Genomic DNA, 17375 nt, shown 5'->3' on the forward strand with positions numbered 1-17375 from the left:
GGAGAGCCTCAGTGACTCCATCTACCACAAATGGCCCTGAATAGAGAGAAAAGAGAACTTTCTAGACTTCTAGACAGCATACAGTGGTACCCAGGATAGGAGATTGGCAGTTGCAGGATTTCAACTTTTTTGTCTAAAGTTGTTATTAGGCTTGAGTGATTAGACCTAAAGATCTGGTATAAATTTCCTATAACTTGAAGCATTATTATGAGGAGGGTAAGTCAGGTTTATTATCTGTCTCTACTGAGAATATCATCAGAGATAACTTGCTGAAGCTATGACAAGAGAGATGGAAAGGGGTTTTACAAATGGTTTTTTACTCACAGACACCCCAAGGAGTTTAGAAATTCTTTCCAACTGTACTAATAACTTTTTCTCATAACTCCTTTGCTCCACTGAAACTTAGATGGAGTTCAGTGATTAAACATAATGTAGTGGCCATGGAGACCCAACATAGTCATTTTGATTCATATTCTATTAGAAAAAGTAGAGGGAAAAAAAAAGGAGAGGAAATTTATTCTCAGCTCAGATCATGATTCACATAATAAGAGAAATAGATCCGACATCTATCTCCACTTAATAACTGCCAAATGTTTACTGCCTAAAGGACAAGACCAAGGCTGGTATTCCAGTACCCATGGTACTACTACGTGTCTGGCCCATACCTGGGCCTACTGCAAAAAGCTTGAACACAGATTTTGAGAAGATGAAGAGAGGGTATAGATATTGTGAAAGAAAAATAAGAGTAAATGTGAGTACCTGAAGGACAGAGTTTCATTACCAAGGAAATAATACTGAAGTATTAAAGATTGTAATTCACAGAACTAACTCGATGATCAAGACATCTGCTCATTCTCACTCCTGTTTCTAGACTGAACTGCCTGTAAACCAGTCCAAATGAACTGGTGCCTCTTATTCTTGATGCCTGATGATAACCCATCCAGAGGAAAGAAATTAGTGTCTCCCAACATGGACAGCACAAGATTCCTTTTTTCCAAATGTACAACTTTAGTAAAGAAGAGAGAAAAAGAGTCTGTAGATGGTCTTCTTTCAGGATGCATTCAACTAAGCTTATTTGTGGGTAAGGGGGGAAGGAGGGAATGAAAAGAGAAGGGGAAAAGAGTTATAAAAGTGAATAGGCATTTTTCTTGGTTTTATTTATCAAATAGCATCCCTCTTTTCTCCTTGAATAGATTGAACTGCTCCCTTAGACCACAAGAATTCTCGAATGCAAAAATGCAGCACTCAGGGTAAATTTTGTTCTGATGGTCTTCCAAACAGCAGTGACACGGGAAAGGGTTACAGATTGGGAAGGCATTGCCTGTCTGTGAAGGAACATGAGAGCTTGTGGCAGGTATGGAGAGCCTGGAGGTATGGAGAATGGCGGGCTGTCAGCCTGGCTTGAGGTGGAGTTTGTCCTATTCGAAAACCGAGAAATTGGCCGTCCTGGGATTTCCCACACCACCTTACAACAGTGGTGATGTCTGTCTTGGCAGTGACCGAGGATAAGATGTACCTACTGCGGAAGGTCTTACAGGCCTCATCATGGAAACTCCGTTTCCTTTTTCTCTCCTCCCACGCTTGTTTTCACTCTCAGTCCAATTCACAGGTACTGCTCGGGGTATAGGCATAATTCAGAGAGAAGAGAAGAGAGGCCTGTCTGATACGTGTCCTAGGAGGAGGCCCAGAGTGCTGAAGAGAAAACCAGGGCTGGGTCTTAGAAACCAAGAGTGGAGGAGGAGGGCTGTGCAATATAGAGGAAGAAAGCACACACCTGGGGCTCAGAACTTGTGTGTGTTCCATTGATAACAGTCGGTATTCTGTGTGACTTCAGATAAGTCTCTCTCTGTCAGTTTCCTTAACTGCAAAATGAGGGATCGGGATTATATGATCTCTCTGATCCCTCTGAGTATTAAATAAGAACAAAGAACCTATTTACTGCTTATTTTTCATCTCTTCTTAACAGCATCGTCTTACTTTCATCCTCTGGATTTGGCACACACTTCTGTACCCTGTCCCCTGGAGGAGGAAATGGCGACCCACTACAGTATTCTTGCCTGAAAACCCCATGGACAGAGGAGCCTGGCGGGCTACAGTCCATGGGGTTGCAAAGAGTCAGATATGATTGAGCACAAACATATCTCTACTCTACTAACCACTTCTTATTCCTTCTTTCCTTATTCCTGAAAATGTTCCAACTTTAGTGAATGATTTAGACTGAGGGAAAATTTACAATAATAATAACTATGTTTATTAAGCACCTCCTTTATACATCAGGGACTTAATATGCATTATCTGATTTTTAAATCCCAATAACCCAAGTCTGGTACTCTGTCTGTTTTATATATGAAAAAATTTAGGTTTAGAGGGGACAAGGAATTTCACCAAGGACACATACACAGTAAGTAGGCAGAACTGTGATTTCAAACAAGGTTTATTCTGATTCCACAGTGCACATTCTTTCTACAGTTTTCCTTCTCAAGAATTGACCATTCTTCCTAAACCCCTTCAAAACATCCCCATAGTAAGATATCTGTAACTGGAGCTGATACTTGGCAGGTTCAGATTGGTAGGCTATAATGGTTGTTAAAATATTAAAATATGTTCACATCAAATTATGATAAATATTCATTGTTTCAAGCCCTTCGAATGCCCATCACTAACTCAGCTATCCCAGTGCTTCCAACAAGACCCCCCAGATGGCACCAAAAATTCAGTGCCATGCTAGCCATAGCACTTGTGGGACCCAGGCCAAGGACTCTGACTGGTGTCACCTCTGATTTTCCTGTGCTGCTAAATGTTCTGAATGCTACCACCATCTAAAAGTAATGTGAGATTCCAGGCAAACTCTCTTCTAAAGTAGAACGTAGGGTCTTGATTGCTATTAACCAAACAAAGTCACTCTTTTTTTGCTAAGATGATAGCAAAGTTGAGCCAAAATTACTTTTGGTTTGTCTGCCTCCTCTGCACTAGATTATAAGATGGAGAGTTTATGTAGCATGATGTGGAATAGAAAATTTACTAACATCGTTTCTCCTTCTTTTTATCCTAAATTGCATTTACTGCGGACATCTACATGGTGATCTTAGGTTATTCTCATACGCTATTACCAGTGGAAAGATGATACAACTAGAGTCAGATCAATGTGAATTTAAATCTCAGTACCACAAGATCTTAAATATATGACCTTGGATCACTCACATATCACTCTGAGCTTCAGATAACAGTAGTTAGCTCCAAGGAGATTGTGGGGATTAAGTGAAGTAGTTTGTGGAGAAGTTTTATGGGTAAATATAAGGAACTCTATACATCTCAGTTATTATGAATACCTATTACTTTGACTTGCCCATGTTAATATTAAGTGAATCTCAGACTGCATTCCTTAGAAAGGAGATACTGGAAGTAAGTGATGATCTCAGTGTAGTAAAAATCACATACCCATAAAGATTTTCTCTGCTACAAAAGTTACTGCTTCTGCTGATGATTTTGGTGGGAGATATTCCTTTCAAAGTTCTTAAACAACTCCCTAGTCTTAAACCACGAATGGTGACTCTTCTTGTCTAACTCCAATCCTATCTGCTGAAATTTTTTCTTTTAACTATAACATCCTCAGAACAAAGAGAATTTACTTCTTCTCTGTTTGGTTGTAGTCAGTTTCCAGAACACTCAACAGATGATGGAGAAATATTTGGGGAGTAAATCTCTAGAGAAATGTAGGGAAGGCAAAGACAAAGGACTGAAAATAGTAGCAGAAGGGGAAATAAGATTTTGGAGTGATTTAAGCAAGTAGCAATAAAACCAGTGTGGCGTTTTTGTTGTTTTTTTTGGGGGGGGGTGGGGGGAAATATTTAATGGAAATGTCAGAGAAAATTTATCAGACATCCATCCTTACAGAAGATAGATTAAATATAACATTATAATATAAACCAGCATTAAGAAAGATGGTACTCAAATCCCAAAGGAACTTTTGAACAAGGAGTAAAAATTTACAATGGAAAATTCTGGAAGACAGTTTTTTTTCCATGTTTTTGTTTTTAGGATAGGAGGATTTGATAGTTTCAGCTTATAAATTCATTAAGACTTGTGTGGCCCTGCGTTCTAGCAACAAAGCCTTGGTGTGACTATGCCCCAAGCCTTCTTCCTCTTCATTACAAGGTATATAAAACATATACTGATACATTAGAATTTGAGACCATGTGGACCTGTCCTAGGACATAGACTAGATGAGGGTAATTTTTCAGCTCCAGTGCGATTCTTGCTTCTCTGCAGGTACAGTGTCTACTGAGCCCCTTCTGTTGTGAGGTACTGTGCAATGTCCTGAGTAAGATTTAGGGGAGAGGTTCAAGCATTGGTGGATAATGATAAGAAACGTAGGCACATATATCTTGCTGAACGTGACATAGGTACATGTGCTGGGTGCTAGAGGTGGGCAAGAGAACAGAGATGACTTGAGGAGGTCTTCAAAGGATAGATAGCATATGGTTGTGTAGAGAGGAAGGTGGATGAGCCTGTATAAACTAAGGCAAAGGATCAGAGAAGTTCAAGAAGCGCCAGGGGTCCATGAGCTCTCCTGACTGAGTCACACTCCTTTGGTCTCCTTCTTTCAGCCTTCCTCATCTAGGCTTACCACTTTCCTAGGTCACTAGGAAGTTTTAAGTCTGGAACCTCATGAAAGTGAAAGTGTTATACACTCAGTCATATCTGTCTCTTTGTTACCTCATGGACTCCCTTCTCCAGGGGATTTTCCAAACCCTGGGATCAAACCCGAGTTTCCTGCATTGGAGGCAGATTCTTTACTGTTTGAGTCACCAGGGAAGCCTTCATAAATTAGTATTAATTGAAAGTAAATTTGTTAAGTAGGAAGTAACTCCCGAGGCCACTGGACCATTTTCTAATTCTTACAGGAAAAACTACACAAATGCTTCTTTTGTACAATATTGTTCCTACAAATATTTCAAAGTCAACTAGAATAAATTCATAAATGTTACTATTAGAGGCAAACTCTACAATATTCATTGCCACTAATTCACTTTCTAGAGGACAAAGTCAATGCCCAAGTAGAAACCTGATTGACTTACCAGAAGTCAGTTAATTGGACAGCAAGTTTGGAAGAATGCCCAAGTCTCCAAACTCCCAGTAAGTGCTTTTTTCACTGCACCAAACTCCACTGTACACACAGGTGTGTGTTTTTGTATGACTTGTTTAGAGGAAATACCTCCATACCTTCTATTACAAGCCACCCCCGCCCCATACCTTCCAAGGTGCCATCCTGACAGCTGTGTGCATACATCCCTCAGTTCTAACACTCTCACTGTTGATGTGCTTGCCTGATAATCATTTGCCACTTCCTCCAGATTTCCACAAACACTCAGTTTCTTATCTTCCAGCAACATCACTTCCTTCTGCTACCACTAACCAGACAATTCTATTTCTTTCTGCCTCGGAATATTGCTGTACTTATGGTGTTCCCACACAATGCCCCATGAACCCATCTCTATAATCCAAGTGTGGCTGAGATTGGAGAAAACCAGTTAGATTCTGTTTAGGCAACAGGGATATAGCAGTGAATAACCCAGAGAAAAATCTCTGCCCTGGTGGAGCTTCTATTTTAATCAGAAGAGTAAATAATGAATTAGATTAACAAGTAAAATATAATGTTAGTGATAAGAACAATGAAGAAGGGAAGGAACTACGAGGAAGTGACTGTTTACTGGACACTGTGGAAGCCAGGCCTGGCTTCACAGAGAAATTGCTTGATAGCTGGGCTTCGCAGGTTGAGTGCGTCAAAGGCTGAGGTAGGGGGAAGACAGGGGAAAACAATGTGTGAAAAGCCAGGAGTTGAAAAAGAGATAAGCATTTTCAGGGGGCAGAGGGAAAATGAGTCTATATGAGTGTGATGTATTTTCCAAAAAGTAGGAGGAATACAGGATAGATTCACATCATGGAGGATGTTAAAACCCAAGTAGAGGCCTCCATAACTCATCTCAGGTAGTGAGATTCTGACACAGTGCTTGACTATAGCATCCTCACTGAGAAAATGAGCCCAGAGAAAGGGGATGAATTTGCCAAGGTTATACTTTTAGCAAGTGGCTGAATATGGGAATCCACGTCCCTTCCTTCTTTCCCTCCTTCCTTCACTTCTTCTTCCCTCCCTTCCCGACTTCCTTCTCTCACTTCTTTCCCTCTTTCTTTCCTTCCTCTCTGCCTGCCTTTATGACTTCCTTTTAAATTCCCCTCATCCCCAAATAAGTTCTGGTGAGCTGAAGATTTCCTGTGATTTAGGTGGGGTTCATTTGCTCTGGAAATTAAAGACAACAGACTAGTCAGAAATTAAAGACAACAGGCAAGTCAACCTTTGATATTTTCTTCCCCAGTCTGACTGATGCCAACCTATTAAATGCTTTGGATGGTGGTGCAGGACCAGGTAAATGCAGGCTAAGACGGCTTTTTAGACTCTTTCCCTAAATTCTTTACAGTGGCAGTTTCATCCTTGTTTTATCACCTCACAGCAGCTTTAGCCAAAGGACAACAAATTCTCTCTGCTATCGCTCTTTGCGGCTTCACTCTGCATCCCAGGTTTCAGTCAATCATTTAATTTCCCCTCAAAGGCACTGGCTGTGGACAAAGAGCCCAGTGTCAAGGGTTAATAAAGTTGCATAGTGCCAACTACTATCTCTCCTTGGGGGAAAATATGCCTTAGGCTGAACCTAAAGTAAAAGAATTTAGATCAGACAGCAGTAATTACGTATCCTTTTCCTCTGAATATATTTTGTCTGTAACAAACAGAAGCATCCAAAACAATTTTATTGTCTTAGGAAGGCTTTTCTATTTAGGATGTTCTTTTCAAAAATAGCTATTTTAGTGCCTAAATTAATGCTTCGCTGATGGTTTTTGTTTTTAAGAGTTTGAAAAGCAGGAGTCTCTGGAAACTGGCTCTCTTTATTTTTCCCCCTTTTATTTTTCCTAACTCTAACAGATAAAGGTGTAGGTATAAGGATGGAGTGTTTATGGCAGCTGCAGGGATGAGGGGTGGTCCCACCTCCACCTGTTCACTGTGGAAGTTGTGAGTGCAGCTGGTGGAGAAGAGGCAGGAGGACAGAGTATAAGCAAATTACAGTATATTAGCCTCAAATCTTTTAAGCTGTATTTGCACAGTTGAATGATTCATTCCCTCTGATTTCCTCTTCAAATAAGTGGCTCGTGCCATCGGAATGCATCACTTGGAAAAACACACAAGTGTTGATCAGGCAGTGTTAAATGAAACATTAGCACACTGATGAACTGGGGGATTAACTCAGAGCCGGGGGAAAACCCAAGATGACAAATTAGAAGGTGATGATTCTAAAGGTGGTAACTGCTAATTGATCCAGAAATTCCAGAAAAGAAACATCTACATCTGCTTCATCAACTGCACTAAAACATTTGACTGTGTGGATCACAAAAAACTGGAAAATTCTTAGAGATGGGAGTACCAGAACACCTTACCTGCCTCCTGAGAAACCTGTATGCAGGTCAAGAAGCAACCATTAGAACCAGACATGAAATGACTGGTTCAAAATTGGGAAAGAAGTGTGACAAGGCTGTATATTGTCACCCTTGTCACCCCGCTTATTTAACTTATATGCAGAGTACATCATGCAAGATGCTGGGCTGGATTAATCACAAGTGGGAATCAAGACTGCCAGCAGAAATATCAATAACCTCAGATATGCAGATGATACCACTATAATGGCAGAAAGTGAAGAAAAACTAAAGAGCCGCTTGATGATGGTGAAAGAGGAGAGTGAAAAAGCTGGCTTGAAATTTAACCTTAAAAAAACTAAGATCATGACATCTGGTCCCATCACTTCACGGCAAATAGAAGGGGGAAAAGTGGAAGCACTGACGGATTTTATTTCCTTGGGCTCCAAAAGCACTGCAGAAGGTGACTGCAGCCATGAAATTAAAAGATGCTTGCTCATTGGAAGGAAAGCTATGACAAACCTAGATAGTATATTAAAAAGCAGAGACACCACTTTTATGCTAACAAAGGTCCGTATAGTCAAAGCTATGGTTTTTCTAGTAGTCGTGTATGGGTGAGAGAGTTGGACCATGAAGAAGGCTGTGCAGCAATGAACTGATGCTTTTGAACCATGGTGCTGGAGAAGAGCTTTGAGAGTCCCTTGGACTTCAAGGAGATCAAACTGGTCAACATTAAATGAAATCAACCTTGAATATTCATTGAAAGAACTGATGCTGAAATTGAAGCTCCAATACTTTGGCCACTTGATGTGAAGAGCCAACTCAATAGAAAAGACCCTGATGCTGGGAAAGGTTGAAGGAAAAAGGAGAAGAGGGTGACAACAGGTGAGATAATTGGGCTGAATCAACAACTCAATGGACATGAATTTGAGCAAACTCCGGGAGACAGTGAAGGACAGGGAAGCCTGGTGTGCTACTCCATGGGGTCACAAAGAGTTGGACATGACTTAGTGACTGAGCAACAACAATAACAACAGTATCTCTGTGTTGTTTTTATTATGGGATTCTCCCACCCTCATTTCCCCCAGAGAATTCCTATTTTAAACAGGAAACAAAACACGCCCAGAATGACTGTAGTTAGAGTGACATCCTGGTTGTGAGACCTTTAGAAAATTGGTTTAACCTTTGAGATCTAATTTTTCCCCTTTCATATATCTTTATGAAGATCAAATAAAGTGAAATTTACACATTGCAAATTTAAAGATATTTTCATTTCAATGGAATATTCTGGGAGACAAAATTCTTAAGAATTAAAGAAAATGTTTTCTAATACGGCAGCTAACCTATCATGAGAGGCAGCCCTTTCTCATTGTCCCTTAAATCATACGATGTTTCAAGTTTTCAGATTTGAAGAAATCTGAAATTGCCCTGGTGTTTAGGTTGTTCAGAGCATTCCTTTTTTTTTCTTTGAAGAACCAGACATCTCCTCCCAGCTCCTGAATAGGCAGAGGGTTATGCTCCTTTGTGCAGAGCTGGGAAAATGTGGAGGCAACCCTGGGGGTGGTGGATTCTGAACACAGGATGATGGTGTATCACTGTGTTCCAACTCTCAGGATAGCATCTCTGTGGCCAGAGGCCCTGAAGTCTGAATCGGCGCCATGGAGGGCTCTGTGCTGAGCCCCACATCCTGGGAGAGACGCAGGGCCTGGCTCCGTCAGAGCCGGCACTGGCAGACCCAGGTCCTGGAGGAGGAGGCTGCAGCGGCCCTGCAGAATGTCCCAGATGCCGAGCCCTCTGGCATGGATGACGTTTTCCAGGAAGGTAAGGAGGCCAAACAGAGAGGCATATTGTCTTGAGATAGGGAATATGTGGCAGATGCCCAGGTCTGCCGTGAGGGCAGAGGGTCCCCGGTTTCTTCCCTGATAGCTTGGTTGGTAAAGAATCTGCCTGCAATGCAGGAGATCCCGGTTTGAATCCTGGGTTGGGAAGATCCCCTGAAGAAGGGAGAGGCTACCCACTCCAGTATTCTTGGGCTTCCCTTGCGACTCAGCTGGTAAAGAATCTGCCTGAAGTGAGGGAGGCCTGGGTTCGATCCTCGGGTTAGGAAGATCTCTGGAAAAGGGAAAGGCTACCCCCTCCAGTGTTCTGGCCTGGAGAATTCCACGAATTGTATAGTCCATGGAGTTGCAAAGAGTCGGACACAACTGAGCGGCTTTCACTCTCACTCCATGTGGCTCATTTTGACTGGGTTAAATGAGCTAAAGGGAAGATCATAAAGACAGTAATGTAAGGTATGAATTGTGTACAAAAGAAAGGGCATAAGATTGAGAAAGAGGAAGAGGTGCACTTTTGCGTCGTCTTGAGTAGTTGTGAGGACCCCAGGCCAGGTATCTCTGTGAATGTTTAGAGTGTTTCTATGTTGAATGTGTGACAAAGCTACACTCAATCTTGGTGCCTGGACTCTGGCTGCTGCTCAGTTGCTGATGTGACCTTTGGCAAGTCACTCACCCCTCTAGAACATACTTGTCTAATTGAAGTATTAGTACCTGAAATAGTAATATTACCTTTTCCACATGCCTCTCAAAACTTTTTGGAGGTTCAAATGATGCTACAGACATGATTGAAAAATAAAAAATAAATCTTACGTAAATATGCCTACCCTTGCTTATTTGATAGGAAACAAAAAGGACAAAAGCAAAATTGTGCTGGTTTTTCTTGTTTTTTCTTTCTTTTTTCTTTAAACAGAATAATCTACCCCTGCTCCCAAACCTTGGAGTATTCCCAAGTTTCTGGGAGAAAGGGGGCCCAGAGGCCAAGAGAAAAGAGATGTCCACTGTTTTTTTACATGGGTATATCACTCTTGTATCTTAAGGGAAAGTTTTATGGGAATAAAAAGGGTTCATGAGGTGGCTTGAATAAGGATAAATTTGTGGAACAGGGTGAGTTCCAGGGAGGAAGTCTGATATCCTTCAGTCCCCACAGTGATCCGATATCTGACTTTTCTAGGAAATCCAATCAACAAGATTGAAGACTGGCTGCAAGATTGTGGGTAAGTACCAGCAAAGTGGTGTGTTGAGCATGGTTGGTGGTTGGGTGTCCTGACTGGAGGACTCAAAGACAGGGACATGAGTTTTAATTGGGCCTAATAATTAGAAGTGATGTTGAAATGAGTGAGAGGGGTCTGTAAAGAATTGAGTGAGTGTGGGGGTTAGGGCTGTGAGTCAAGTGCCTCTCTGGGCTGAGACTAAGTTAGGGTGAAGGTCTGGAAACACAGACTGGATCTGGTCTAAAATCAAGAAGGATGGAAATTGGCAGCCATAGTGAATGACGGCTAAATTCCAGACCCCTGCTCCATTACTTTTCCCTTTGGATCAGAGTCTTACACTGTGTGACAGAAGAGGAGTTAAAAACCTAACTGTTCTTATGATCAAAGTAATTCATCATTATGAATCATTATATTGTTTACTTCTACAACAGAACACAGGAAGGGCTAAGCATTTACCCTAGTTATTCAAAGCATTGACTAAGTGGAATAGGTACTTCAAGGCAGATTGTAGTATTTCTTTCCTGAGAAACTCTTAAAATTTGAGGCCCCACACCCCCAACAGGCTGTCCCATTTTAGGCTCAGTCTACTCAGACACAGAGGGAAAGCTTCTGTGACCTGTTTAAGTGTGATCACTTGTGTGATAATGAATTCTCAGAACTTAAAATCTACTGCCTGTTCTTTATTTCCTCTCCAGAAATGTCTCTAGCTTGATATAGCCTTTCATCTAAACTCATTTATTAACATAAAAATAAGCCCATCCTGGTTGATTTGGTAGGAAATAAATAGCACTGCATAATCCAAGGTTGTTTATTTTAACTCTACCCTGGCAGGTAAGGCCAGGAAGGATTTATTTTGTTTTGTTTGTTGTTGTTGTTTATTAAACACATTGTCTTTATTGATTGTCATAATCTGGTTCAAAATTTTTTTACTTCAAAAGTCAATTAAGGGTAATCAAAATACAGGGAATTGAAGGGATGATGTTAATGGGAATGCTTGCAGGTTTGGGTGTGTAAGAACTGTCCCAGGATTTAAAATGCTTCCCACAGTTCAATACTCCTTTGTACTCTTTGTTTATGAATTCAGTATATAGAAAGAGCAGTAACTTGGCCCTTCTATGTCAGAATGAAATGATGCTAAGGGACCTTTCAATGCAAATATGGAGAGGAGCAAACTCTGGATCTAGTCTCTAGTCATTGATTTTATGTCCTAAGCAATAACTCATGAAAGGCCTGGGACTTGGATGAGGGCTGTGAAATGTCAGACCATCATTCTCAGTGAGAAGACGTCAACAGATCCAGGCTTTTGTCCATATTTCTGTTGTGTATCCCACATACACAAAGAAAAGCAAGGGTCAGCCTGAGCTGGTCCTCATATATAGACTATAGAAATGCCTACTAGAGCACAACTAGAAAATAGAAACAAAGGATGCGCACCCAACAAATCTTGTGTTACCAAATTTTGTTTTGGAAAAATAAGGAATTTTATCAGTAGGATTTTAATGTAAATTTTATTGAAGTATAGTATACACATCAGTAGAATTTTTCTTTTTAGTATAAATTGTACAACTCAATGAATATAAGTTCCAGCTATGGTAGATGAATACATTCTAGTGACCAGTGCTGTACAACGTAGTGCCTGTAGTTAACAATATGGTATTGGGCACTTCAAAATTTGTGTAGAGGGTAGATCCCATGTTAAGTGTTCTTATTTCAAAAAAAAGTCAAAGGGAAATGAAGATACCCTGGGAATTGTTGGATATGTCTGTTTCTTCGATTGGTGATGGGTGGTATCACAAGTGTTTACATATGTCCAAGCTTATCAAGTTACACATGTTAAATATGTGCTGTTTCTTGTATATCAATTGTACCTCAAAAAAAACTTGTTAAAATAAGAGCAATATAAATCATTGAAGTATAAAATATTTACTGAAAAATAAGTGAGGATTTAAGTATATGGTTCAGTGAATTTTCTCGAAGGGAATAGAGTGATGAAATCTGAAAAATCTGAAGTGAAACATTGCCCACACTCCAGAAGCCCCTTGTGTCCTGTTCCATTCACTGCCCTACTTCCAAGGGTAACCAGTACCCTGACTTGTAGCATCATAGATAAGTTTTGTACTTTTTATGCTTTATATAAAGGGAATCATACTATATGCACTTTTTTATGTGTTCTTCTTTTGTTCAGCCTTAAGTTTGCGATGTTCATCCACCCATTTTCACCCAGCAATAGGTCCTTCTTTTTAATTGTGTAGCCCTGTCCATCTATCCATCATGGAAATTATCCACTTTAAAATAACTAGAGATTTGGGAGTCTCCTGATTCTGGGTTATTATATATATTATTTCTTTTGGTGAATATATATAGTCATTTCCATTGATGGCATACCTAGCAATGCAACAATAGTATGTTTTATTGTAGTCATATTAATAGTGGGCTTTAGTAGTTGCATTACTGTGTACTGACAGCACAAGCATTAAATGGAACAGTAGATCTTGTCATTCTAGTAGTTGACTGCATTCAGATCAGATCAGTCGCTCAGTCGTGTCCGACTCTTTGCAACCCCATGAATCGCAGCACGCCAGGCCTCCCTGTCCCTCACCAACTCCCGGAGTTCACTCAGACTCACGTCCATTGAGTCAGTGATTCCATCCAGCCACCTCATCCTCTGTCGTCCCCTTCTCCTCCTGCCCCCAATGCCTCCCAGCATCAGAGTCTTCCCATGAGTCAACTCTTCGCATGAGGTGGCCAAAGGACTGGAGTTTCAGCTTTAGCATCATTCCTTCCAAAGAAATCCCAGGGCTGATCTCCTTCAGAATGGACTGGTTGGATCTCCTTGCAGTCCAAGGGACTCTCAAGAGTCTTCTCCAACACCACAGTTCAAAAGCATCAATTCTTCGGCACTCAGCCTTCTTCACAGTCCAACTCTCACATCCATACATGACCACAGGAAAAACCATAGCCTTGACTAGACAAACCTTTGTTGGCAAAGTAATGTCTCTGCTTTTGAACATGCTATCTAGGTTGGTCATAATTTTCCTTCCAAGGAATAAGCGTCTTTTAATTTCATGGCTGCAGTCACCATCTGCAGTGATTTTGGAGCCCAGAAAAATAAAGTCTGACACTGTTTCCCCATCTATTTCCCATGAAGTGGTGGGACCAGATGCCATGATCTTCGTTTTCTGAATGTTGAGCTTTAAGCCAACTTTTTCACTCTCCACTTTCACTTTCATCAAGAGGCTTTTGAGTTCCTCTTCACTTTCTGCCATAAGGGTGGTGTCATCTGCATATCTGAGGTTATTGAGATTTCTCCCGGCAATCTTGATTCCAGTTTGTGTTTCTTCCAGCCCAGCGTTTCTCATGATGTACTCTGAATATAAGTTAAATAAACAGGGTGACAATATACAGTCTTGACGAACTCCTTTTCCTATTTGGAACCAGTCTGTTGTTCCATGTCCAGTTCTAATTGTTGCTTCCTGACCTGCATACAAATTTCTCAAGAGGCAGATCAGGTGGTCTGGTATTCCCATCTCTTTCAGAATTTTCCACAGTTTATTGTGATCCACACAGTCAAAGGCTTTGGCATAGTCAATAAAGCAGAAATAGATGTTTTTCAGGAACTCTTTTGCTTTTTCTATGATCCAGCGGATGTTGGCAATTTGATCTCTGGTTCCTCTGCCTTTTCTAAAACCAGCTTGAACATCAGGAATTTCACGGTTCACGTATTGCTGAAGCCTGTCTTGGAGAATTTTGAGCATTACTTTACTAGCGTGTGAGATGAGTGCAATTGTGCGGTAGTTTGAGCATTCTTTGGCATTGTCTTTCTTTGGGATTGGAATGAAAACTGACCTTTTCCAGTCCTGTGGCCACTGCTGAGTTTTCCAAATTTGCTGGCATATTGAGTACAGCACTTTCACAGCATCATCTTTCAGGATTTGGAATAGCTCAACTGGAATTCCATCACCTCCACTAGCTTTGTTCATAGTGATGCTTTCTAAGGCCCACTTGACTTCACATCCCAGGATGTCTGGCTCTAGGTCAGTGATCACACCATCACTGAATAAAGAAGACTTATTTAAGAACAGCTCCAATGGCTGCTTTCCAGTCAGTTTCCCCATTAACTCGCTTTAGCAACTCTTTATTCCAGCCTCCATTTGAGATTATATTCAAAGCATCATGTGCAAGTTCCATTTTTTAAACTTTCAGGAAAGCCAACTATAAAACTCACAACACATCAGTGCTCAAAGTGAACTTACTGCTGCTAAGTCGCTTCAGTCGTGTCCGACTCTGTGTGACCCCATAGACAACAGCCCACCAGGCTCCCCGTCCCTGGGATTCTCCAGCCAAGAATACTGGAGTGGGTTGCCATTTCCTTCTCCAATGCATGAAGGTGAAAAGTGAAAGTGAAGTAGCTCAGTCCTGTCCAACTCTGAGCGACCCCATGGACCGCAGCCTACCGGGCTCCTCCATCCATGGGATTTTCCAGGCAAGAGTACTGGAGTAGGGTGCCATCACCTTCTCCACAAAGTGAACTTAGAAAATGATAATATCTAGGCCTCTAAATCCCCTTACTTAATATATTTGAGAACATAGCAGCAGCAAGGAGCCACGACTGGAATCCAGGTACTCTGTTCTCCATTCAAAGGTTTTTCATAGACAACTTCATTCACTTGCTTCAGACAGTGAATCTCTTCCTTGTTTAAGCTGTTTCTCACTACCGTGTATGCTGACTTCCATCTGTTCTTGTGGAGATAGTGAATGTTTGATAAAGCACATATCTCAAAATGTAGAAACATAATCTTTAACCAAAATGCTGTTCCGACTGCTTCCTGAAAGACATGATATTCACCAAGAAAGGAGCTCAGAGGAAATGAAGGAGAGGTGGGTAAATAAGATGATCTCCTAAAAGATTTTTTCTTAGTCTCAATATTTGCATTTGTAATGGAAAGTTTATGGCACTCAAACCCCTGCTTCTGTAAATAGATTTATCCAGTTTTGTTTCCATATTCTTTCTTTCCTAGCTTCTGAAGAATTATTGCTAAGCTGACTTGGGGCACTGTGGTCAGCATGATGGCTGCTGCTGCTGCTGCTAAGTTGCTTCAGTCACTTCCGACTCTGTGCAACCCCATAGATGGCAGCCCAATTTAAAATATGGGGCCCGCTGACTACCACTATGGATTTGTCAGTCAAATCATCACTCTCCATTTTCTTCAACATAAAAGTGATTTAAATACTACTGACTCTCATTAGAAAATTATACAAACTTGTGGGAGATATTTGAAGAAAAGCCCCTTTGAAAACATAGTGATTTCAACCTGTGTTTCTTTTTGGTTTTTAGATACTCTGAAGAAGGGTTTTTTGAGGAAGCAGGACAGTTGAACTACAATGGTAAGTAGAGGCTCTATTCTTTCTTCTGTTCATCCACCTTAGACAGTGACATCACTGTGTGTGTGTACATGCACATGCATATGAGTGCATAAGATGCTATCTTTTCACTGCCTGCAGAACACCTATTAATAGTCATAAGGCAATCCAGGAGGCCCAGAAGATAGTGTTGGCTGAGAGCCCACAGGCTGACTAGTCCTCAAAGGTTATCTTCTGTTAGTGGTTGCTCAGCTAATAATCAGAGAAGGCAATGGCAATCCACTCCAGTACTCTTGCCTGGAAAATCCCATGGACGGAGGAGCCTGGTAGGCTAACAGTCCATGGGGTCGCGAAGAGTCAGACACGACGGACCGACTTCACTTTCACTTTTTACTTTCATGCATTGGAGAAGGAAATGGCAACCCACTCCAGTGTTCTTGCCTGGAGAATCCCAGGGACGAGGGAGCCTGGTGGGCTGCTGTCTCTGGGGTCTCACAGAGTCGGACACGACTGAAGCAACTTAGCAACAGCAGCAGCAGCTAATAATCACTGCTATGGAAAAAGAGCTTTGTAAAATGTGTGTGTCTGTGTATGTATGTTTATGTATCTGAGTGCATACCTCCATGTGCTAATTCTTTGATAAAGGACTGTGTACTTGACTATGTGATTTGGGAACATATTAATTATAGGTAATTTTACAAAACAAAAAAATTTTTACATGATTATTTTTAATCAGAATTATGAATGTGATTTCTGTATATGTATGGCTGGGGTTGTTTTGCAAATGTGTGGATGTGTGATGTGATTGTGTGGTTGTAGATGTGTATATAAGTGTGTAAGCATGTGTGTGAGTCCAAGCCTGATTTTCTGCAGCCCTTGCCTCATTATTTGATAGGGTGCCCCAGCCATGGAACCAGCTTTGAAGATGACTTGAGCCTTGGAGCAGAGGGTAAGTGGCACAGCTCTCTCAGGTTGGGATTGAAGAAGCGGCTATCCACTGGATAAATGAAGATAGACTGGAAAGGGAGAACTGCAGAAAGAAGCAGCCCATCCCTGGCATCTTCTCTGCAGGGAAAGAGCAATCCCATATGATCTAATGGAAAACTCAGAAAGCATCACATGCCCAGAACTGTCTGCTCACCATCCTATCAAGACATTTACTGGTTCATCATTGGAGCTTTCCTTTGGCCCCTAGGAAGATAATACATAAAATCACCCTAGAGTTGGCTGCCCAGACATCTTTGAAATGGTTTTCTATATAGAAGACCCAAGCAGCCTGAGTACTGGGTGTAAGAGAGAGATTACATTGGAGGAAGATAAAGGCTAAAATGAAGGATGGAGGTACATCAACCCACCTGTGTCTTCTGGGACCCTTAGAGACCCATGTGGTGAGATAGGAACACTAGCCTGGGGGCCTGAATGACTCTGTCCTCCTCAGGACAGAGAAACTCTTGTCTGGACACCAGGCATGGTTCAGAAGTTTGGAGGCATGGGGCCAGTTTTTCTC

At 41.3% G+C, this 17375-nt stretch overlaps 1 protein-coding gene across 6 annotated transcripts in view; it reads left to right on the forward strand.

Annotated features, from left to right (window-relative positions):
* The window catches only part of TESPA1 (thymocyte expressed, positive selection associated 1), a 36893-nt gene that overhangs the window by 1326 nt on the left and 18192 nt on the right, over nucleotides 1–17375 (forward strand). For 5 of the 6 annotated variants that reach the window (XM_061416948.1, XM_061416950.1, XM_061416951.1 and 2 more), the window contains exons 2-5: nucleotides 9075–9282; nucleotides 10468–10510; nucleotides 15843–15892; nucleotides 16764–16817. In XM_061416948.1, coding sequence (XP_061272932.1) covers nucleotides 9120–9282; nucleotides 10468–10510; nucleotides 15843–15892; nucleotides 16764–16817 — 310 coding nt within the window. In that variant the 5' untranslated portion in view covers nucleotides 9075–9119. Of the gene's footprint in view, nucleotides 1–9074; nucleotides 9283–10467; nucleotides 10511–15842; nucleotides 15893–16741; nucleotides 16818–17375 lie in introns of those variants that run through there. The other variant, XM_061416954.1, reaches the window with a different exon arrangement.

This window comes from Bos javanicus, chromosome 5, assembly GCF_032452875.1.
Source record: "Bos javanicus breed banteng chromosome 5, ARS-OSU_banteng_1.0, whole genome shotgun sequence".
Lineage (NCBI taxonomy): Eukaryota > Metazoa > Chordata > Mammalia > Artiodactyla > Bovidae > Bos > Bos javanicus.